We start from the raw sequence: 8244 nt of genomic DNA on the forward strand, positions 1-8244 counted from the left end.
ATAATTCCCTGGAGCCAGGCTCGTGTACCCTCCCGGGCCGCCAGTACCAGCCAGGAGGGGCACGGATCCAGTAAACATGTGGTTGCATTCAGCCTCCCCAGGATCCTGTCCACGTCCTCGGGAGCCACAGAGTCAAACTCCTCCCATATAATAGTCTCAAGACCTGCTCCCGTCTCCTCCCCCGGGGCCACCCAGTTGGTTCCTCTTCAGTTGTTTTTTGGTTTGTAAGTTCATCAGTTAAAGTCTGAGTTTCCAATTGTAGGCTTAAGGTGACATCTTTGTGTTTCACTCTGGAGTTCATTAGCTCAGTGACTTCAAGAATTTTTTCGAGTATAAGCTTATAGTTAAGTTGTGGGTAGAATTCCTCCATTTCTGTGGTGGTTAGAAATAAACTTTTAGTGGAGGCTATGTTTAGTAAAAGTCAACAAATGTCCATCTCCACTATTCCTAGAGGTTATTTTCACCACCCAGCTGTTTCAGGTTCTTATCTTTTTTAGATAGTGTGAAGACCAATTCTAAAGAATAAACAGGCCTGACAGTAAAAAAAAGTTCAGTTGCTGTACCAGGCTTCACCACAAGATGTCCCCGATAGACTATAAAATCTTTTTCCAGGCAGGGTTAAACTTTTATCCAATTAAATTTTTTTTTCCAAGTTAAGAAATAGATGAGATGATAGATCCCTGTAGTAGGAACTTTTTGGAACCTCCATGGGATTTTCTTGATAAAATACAGCAGTGGTTTACCATTGCCTCCTTCTGCATAGAATGAAATGACACTTTGTCTCTAAAGTGATTGCCTACTTCAGCTTCTTCCTATATCCCTCCTGCACAATATAGGTGCCTACTTGCTTTAGCTGGCAGGGATGCTAGTCGTGCTTTGGATGACTCTGCTGGTAGTATGTAGTCTTGGCAAACATTCCTAACTTTCTTCACTCATCACCCCCTGCCATAAGGAGGCATTTTGAATGTAATCAGTACATTTTGAATGCAATCATTTTCTTTTTGTGTGTTTTTCTTCGATACACACTTATATTTAAGTTAAGTACAAAGCTTAATGGGAACTCTCTCTTCAGATAAATATCACATATTTATTTATTTTGTGCTATGTTTATACCACTATTTCTTCTAAAGGAAGCCCATATCGGTATACATCCTGATTGAAAAGAAAATATAAAGAAAAATCTTCATTTATAAATTTCTGTACAAAGTGCTAATAGGAAGTTTTGAATGATTTCCAGAGGCTGCACAAATATTTTTTTTAAACATTGGATATTGTCTGTCTCTTGTTTGTCTGTCAACCTCAGTTCTTTGGGAAAAAATTCAAAGCAGTTGCTATGCTGTCAGTTTTCGTGGTTTCTGCTGCGGTACATGAATATATCCTGGCCATTTGTTTGGGCTACCTGTATCCAGTCATGTTCTTCTTGTTCCTGTGCTTTGGAAGTAAGTAATAAATATACCCTACAGCAGTATAGCAAAATGTTGAGAAAGGTTTTTTTTTAATAATAAATGGCTAATTTGCAAAATGTAATCTTGTGAGGTTCCAGTATGGCTAGCATTTGTAAACTCTGATCCAGAAGCCATCTGTGATCTCAGATGACATCCACTCTTTTCCGGAGCCAGTTTTGAAGTTGATGGCAGAGTTGCTCAGTGGGAATATCTTAGGTATAGAGTACTATTGGAGAACAGGTGGGGTGAGTGAAGCCTGCCCCTGATTTGCTGGGGAACATTGTGAGAGTAGAAGGAAAAAAACAGAGAGTAGAGTGAAAGTTTCTCTCTCCCTCCTCTTAATAGCTGTGTGTTCTGCCTTTAATTTTCCCATATTAGAGTATAAAATCCAAATTACATCTTGACCAGTGTTACTTTTCAACCTGATAGACTAGCCCTGTAATGTATTAAAACGTGTTTTATCATTGCAACATTGTTCTGATGCATTTGGGAGTAGAGCGGGGAGTAGAGTTTAGAGTCTAAACGGTTGTTTCCTTCCTTCAGTGGTTTTCAACTTCATTCTCCATGACCGGCGGAAAAACCCCATTTTTAACATCTTCATGTGGACATCTCTCTTCCTTGGCCAAGGTGTCCTTATTTGCCTTTATGGGCAAGAGTTATATGCCCGTCAGTATTGTCCCAGAGAAAATGTGAGTAATCTGTTTGTAATAAGAATAGGTTCAGTTACTATTCAGAGCCATGAATTTAGAGACAAGAACTACAGAAAAACATTCATAATTTATAAACATTGTATTTAAGTTGCAGCACTCTGCGTAGTTGAAAAACTGTACATGAATAGGAGTTGTTTGAATGTTGAGTGGCATAAAAGTTAAGTATGTTAAAAATTAAAGCTTGGGAAACTCTGAAAAATATGATTACAAAAGTGCAGTCCAGCTCAATAGCACTGAAAAAGAAAAACAAGAAAAAACAGCATCATTGAATAAAGAACTCTCTGACCAACTGAAGGATGAAAAGGATAAGTACAAAAAAATAGAAAGAGGGACATATAACCAAGGCAGAATACCCACAAAATACAACAAATGTTGTATATAGTATGTTTAAATGTGTGTTATGTATGTGTACACTTTGAGAGCAAGCAACTAAATTTCATTTTTAATGTGTGCCATTGTGCCCACAATAAAAAATGACAATAAAGGTTATCTATCTAACAAATAGCCCTAACCTGCAAAGATGAAGTCAGGAAAGCTAAGGCTCAGAACAAAGTAAAACTTGCAACAAATTTAAAACAATTTAAAAAAAGTTTCTTTCAACACATAAAAAACAAGAAAAAAGTCAAAGAAACAATTGGTCCACTAATGGGAGAAAATGCCAAGGAAGTAATGGGCAGTAGAGAGAAAACAGAATTGCATGATTCATTCTTTGTATTTGTTTTTATGCAAAACAAAATACAATCCAACTTACTAAAAACAAAACTGTAAAAGATAGTCTAGGAATGCAAATTAAAATAAGCAAAAATAAGTTAAGAGAACACCTGTCAGCTCTGGACAGATTTAAATCAGTGAGTGCTGATGGGTTACATCCCAGAGTTCTGGCAGATGTGATTTCAGAACCATTGAACCACATCTTTCAAAGTTCTTGGAGCACAGGAAAACTACCTGAGGACTGAATAAGAACTGATGTGGTCCCCACCTTCAAAAAAAAAAAGGGGGGGGGACAGATCTAGGAAATTTCAGACCAATAAGTACCTGAGAAGATCTTGGAAAAGATAATAAACAAATCTGCAAATACCTAGAAGCAAACAAAGTTATAACCAAAAGCCAACATGGGTTCATCAAAAACAGATCTTGCCAAACAAATCGTATTTCATTCTTTAACAAAGTGGCCAAATTAGTGGATCAGCAAAATGCTGTGGACATAGTATACTTAGATGTCAATAAGGCATTTGACAAAGTAGATTACAACCTATTTCTTGGTAAGTTAGAAAAATGTGGGATAGACAGCATCACCACCAGATGGATTTGTAACTGGCTGACAAATCATTATCAATGTGTCATCCTCAATGGAGGTACATCCACATGGAGGGAAGTAAGTAATGGGGTACCCCAAGGTTCTGTTTTAGGCCCAGTACTCTTTAATATCTTCATAAACAATCTAGATGACATAATAGAAGGGGAACTCATCAAATTTGCAGATGACACTAAGCTGGCAGAAATAGCCAACACCCCAGAAGACAGACTCAAAATCCAAAAGGATCTTCACAGACTTGAACACTTGGCCCTATCTAACAAAATGAAATTTAATGTTGATAAAAGTAAGATTTTACACTTAGGCAAGAAAAACCAACTGTACAGGTACAGAATAAATGAAACTTGGCTCAGTGCCAATAGCTGTGAGAGGGATCTTGGAGTCTGTCTGGACTTTTATTAGCAAGAAGGAGAATCTTGTAGATTTGGGAGAATCCTAAGTTCTTCTATAAATTCTTTGCATTTCCTGGTTACCAAATGAAAATATATCTGGGTTATTGTGTGATTAAATGTGGTTTATTGGATGGTGCAATGGACAAGACAAAGTATTCTACACTTTTTGCCTAACATTCCTTTTCTCTTGTTTCTTCTAGCCAACTTTTCTGGATTATGTGAAACCACGTTCTTGGTCTTGCCATCTTAAGATATGAAGACCTCTGAGAATTATTTTTAGAACAATATTAGAAGATGCTCTGTAGTCAAACAATAACAAACTGGGTCCAGTGATATAAATGAGTTGAGCCTTCTTTTATAAGAAATTGTATGTATTTCTGGAAAATGATGGCATTTTGGCACACAAGGCAGCTAAACTTGTCCAAGGCTCAATAGGTGTTTCTCATTCCAAGCTCATTCCAATATGAGTCATTTCCATGCTGGTCATGAAATATGCTAAAAGGTTAGTGAAGAAATTTCTAGTTAAATTTTGCCTATTGCAAATAGTTCTCTATGTATTATTCCTTTTACCTACTATTTCCTTAAAAAGTAGTTTTCTGTGATCTGGATAATAGTGACCATTTGCATAAGTCTTCGGTCAGAATCACACTTGAAATGGGATACTTGAACAGTATTTGTACTACAGAATGAAGAGGCCAGCTGCTGCTTTTGTCCAGAACCTGAGAAAAAAACATTCATGTCTACTCACATTGGGCTTAGGGAAAAATGAGGAAAAATTAAGATACCTTTGTAATTTTTTGTTATTTCTTAAACCATATCATAAAGGATTGCTGAGATATGTTGCTGAGGGCCCTCTTGGGTGGTGAGTCAAAGACATCCTGCCCTTGTAAGTGAATGTATTGATACCTGGTTTAGATCACCTGCAACATGTGGGCTTTTCCTGTAATAGTAATTATATAAATATGTCATTTCGACGGATGCAGCCATGCAACGAATATTTGTAGAAATTGTAATTTGGCCTAAGGTATATAAAAGTTGGGCATGATCCAACACTGCTTTGAAGGGTAAAATTACTGCCTGTATGAATAATGTATTGTGAAAAATATGTCTAATGTTCTGCTTTGACATCTTTCAGTATTTTTCTTTCAAATTAAAGAAAACCTAGTGTTATTGGCTGTACCGTGTAGTACTTCCTTTGATGCTTAGTTTCTTAATAATCTGGCAACACGGAGTGGCCACTTACTACCATGTTCATTTATCTTTGGATTTTTGAACTGTTAACAGAAGAACATATTAAATACTAAAATATGTTGTAAATTACATTACAGGCTTATAGCAAAGTTATTAGGGATAGCCTTGGGGGTTCCATTAACATTCAGACTAGGACCAGTTTCTGTAATAATGATGTGTTCTGCTGAATATCACAGAATTTAAAACAAAATGTGTTTAAAGCTTTCCTTCCCTCTTTAGGTTAAGGCCAATTTAAATGTGATATTATAAACCCAGTTAACAATTGTATGAGACTTTAAAAAAAAAAGCCTGTCATGAAAGGTAGATTTTATACAACCTCTCTTATTTGTTAGGATCTCAGTTTGAAGACTTTATAAGTGAAGCCCTCTTTGTTTACAATCATAGGCAGTTTTTCCCTGTATTGGTAAAAATTCAGACAGACAGCAGATATAGTTTCATACATTAGATTCCTGTGAGCTAGTCTGTCTCAATTATGAGCATACTATCTTCAATATTGAATCTTTTACAAACATCTTTAATATGTGGTCATAATGCCCATTATTTTTACATTCTTTATTGATTATCTCTGCAGTGATACAGAACATAATTAGTATTGAAGAAATGAGAAAAAGTGTTGCCTTGAAAAGCTTCAGTGTTCCAGTTAAAATAGCAGTTTGCTCAGTAAGATTCCTTTGAAAGTAATAATGGGGTGGATTAGGTATGGAACACCCTGAGACATAATTCTGCCAATGTGACACATAATCACTATATTGATAGCTGACAGTTAATACCCTACAGGGCTGATAGAGCCTATAGATAAGTATTAGAGACCTCTGGTTCTCTAGTCAGTGTGAACAATTCACAAGGCATTGGGCTGTGATTCAGAGTAAATAAAAAAAGTTGGAGATGGGGAAAATAAATACAGTTTGTATATATTTGAGGTCTTGCCTTAATTGATTCATAGTTTGCTAGTGCATTATAGATGCTGGTTGTTGTTCTCTTGTTTTGTCTAATTTTGTGAAACTGAACTCATATAGCACTTGTTTTCTGTAGTATAACTTTAATTACTTAACTAAAGTGATTTAACCTAACTAGAGAACACCAGACTCAACTCTTTCAGGATAAAAGCAGCTTAATAAAGCAGCTTAATAAAAGGGCAACTGGTAGATTTTCATTCTGCAAAAATATTTTAATTATCCTTTATTTTCTTAAAATTCAACAGACCGATTTCAATACTCTGTTTTAAAAAAATTCTTAGAAGATGACAAACTGAAAGAAACCTTGGAACATTTGATATAAGATTTACATGATTGATATAAATTAAATCATTAAATCATCTCATTTTAATAGAAAGTTTCACACTGAAAGTTTTCACACTGAAACCAGCTTTTCCTAAAAAAAATATTGTATATGTTTTAAGAATTGCTGGAATGCTTGTATTTATATTTGGTAATTATGTTATGGACAAATCAAATAACATTTACAGAAAGAATACTGAATTTGCTATTTTGAAATAAAACCTGTGTTCTTCTACATTTGTTCTGAAGTAAAAGTTTTGCGTCTCTCTTTAATCTTTTATTTCTTTAAAAGACACAAACTCAATTTTCTGTTTCCATCCTAAAGTCAAACTATAATATGATAGGATCTGCAATTAAAGAATCCAGGATGAAGACAGATGGCAGACGGGAGATGAAGTGCCTCTATTTATAGTAGTGACTGAGAAATGTGTCAAAACCTGCTAACAAAATATTCCAGCCCACAAGCATAAACATCTAGTGCAAGATGTAATGACATCATAAGTCATGACATTACATACAATATATGACATGCTGGAGGTGATTCTTCTCCATTCTCCTTGCAAACAGATGCCCATGTATGCCAGCCCAGCATTTGCAAGCAGGATTACTAAAGCTATATACTGTAGATTGTGTTTAAGAAAACATTGGATTTTGTGACAAATTCTTTGCATGAAATGTTCAGTTGAATTAAAGGGAACACATAGCCAGAAGGTTTTTGAATAATAAAAACATATTATTTGATATTATCATGAAAAGAATCAAGTGCAATATTAACTTCACTATTCATCTGCAAATTCACTCAAAATAACCAGTTTTGGAAAAGAATAAGGAAGGAACTTGGATTAAATCAACTTTTAATTTCTCTCCCAATCATTATAACAACGAACATGTCGAGTTCTCACAATATGTCAGTCGGCATAAACTGGTGTGACTATACTTTAACAACCACGATTCAACTGAACGAAAAAGGACAAAGACCATATCTGATTTAGTCTGGTACATGAACTAAGACTTTTTCAGAAATATACTATTATTCAACTGTAGTAGTGGTTTCTACACAAAGGTGTGAATATAAATTCAAAATGCCTGAATAATTGTGAATGGCATAAAAGATTTTGTTCCTAAAACATGAACTTTCCATTCTTTAAGAATTTTTGGGTTGTATGAGCCTTGCCATTGATACAAAAACAGCATTTATAAGATTTATTGTAATCTAGCCAAGGAAAGTTATTTCTGTGTTTATTTGTTTGAAGAAAACATGTAATGTCCTTAGATAAAAAGTGCCAAATTTTGTTTTCTTCCAAAGGTACACATAGTATCCTAAACAATTTCATTTTTATAGCTTTACAATCTTTTAGATTGAGTAGGAACTTGTAAAATTGAAGAATTTATTGTTCAAGCAAGGTGGTTCAGACTTCCCCCTTGGAAACAATGAAAAGGATTATACCTTTGCTAGGGATAAGAGGAAATGGGATTCAGTTTTCATCCATTGGATGGGTCAAAGACCATGATTTTGAAGCAACTAATTTCATTGACTCGTTAAAAAATGGTTAATTGTAAAATGTATTGAACTATATGTGTGATCTTTGTGTCATGGAAAAAATTATACTGTACTACAGAAACTTAAAATATATTTTGCTATCTGAAACCTGTTGGGGAGCCCCCACCCTCTGGAACGAACTGCCCCCAGAGATCAGGGTGATCCCTGATCTCCCTTCCTTCCGCCGCGCCCTCAAGACGTGGCTGTTCCAACTAGCGGGACTGGCCTGAGGGATTTTAAAGGGGGTTTTAATTACTTTTAAATTGGACATATTTAAATATTTCGTTTTAATCAAATTTTAATTAAGTATATGT

At 35.2% G+C, this 8244-nt stretch overlaps 1 protein-coding gene across 1 annotated transcript in view; it reads left to right on the plus strand.

The window, feature by feature from the left end:
• SOAT1 (sterol O-acyltransferase 1) overlaps positions 1–6609 on the plus strand; it is a 54458-nt gene extending 47849 nt beyond the window's left edge. Inside the window, exons 14-16 of the mRNA XM_015811264.1 lie at positions 1304–1439; positions 1989–2134; positions 4063–6609. Of these exons, the coding sequence (XP_015666750.1) occupies positions 1304–1439; positions 1989–2134; positions 4063–4119 (339 nt within the window). The 3' untranslated portion in view covers positions 4120–6609. The remainder of the gene's footprint in view (positions 1–1303; positions 1440–1988; positions 2135–4062) is intronic.
• Positions 6610–8244: the final 1635 nt, after the last annotated feature.

Source organism: Protobothrops mucrosquamatus, unplaced genomic scaffold (genome assembly GCF_001527695.2).
Source record: "Protobothrops mucrosquamatus isolate PMUCROS unplaced genomic scaffold, P.Mucros_1.0 scaffold35, whole genome shotgun sequence".
Taxonomy (NCBI): domain Eukaryota; kingdom Metazoa; phylum Chordata; class Lepidosauria; order Squamata; family Viperidae; genus Protobothrops; species Protobothrops mucrosquamatus.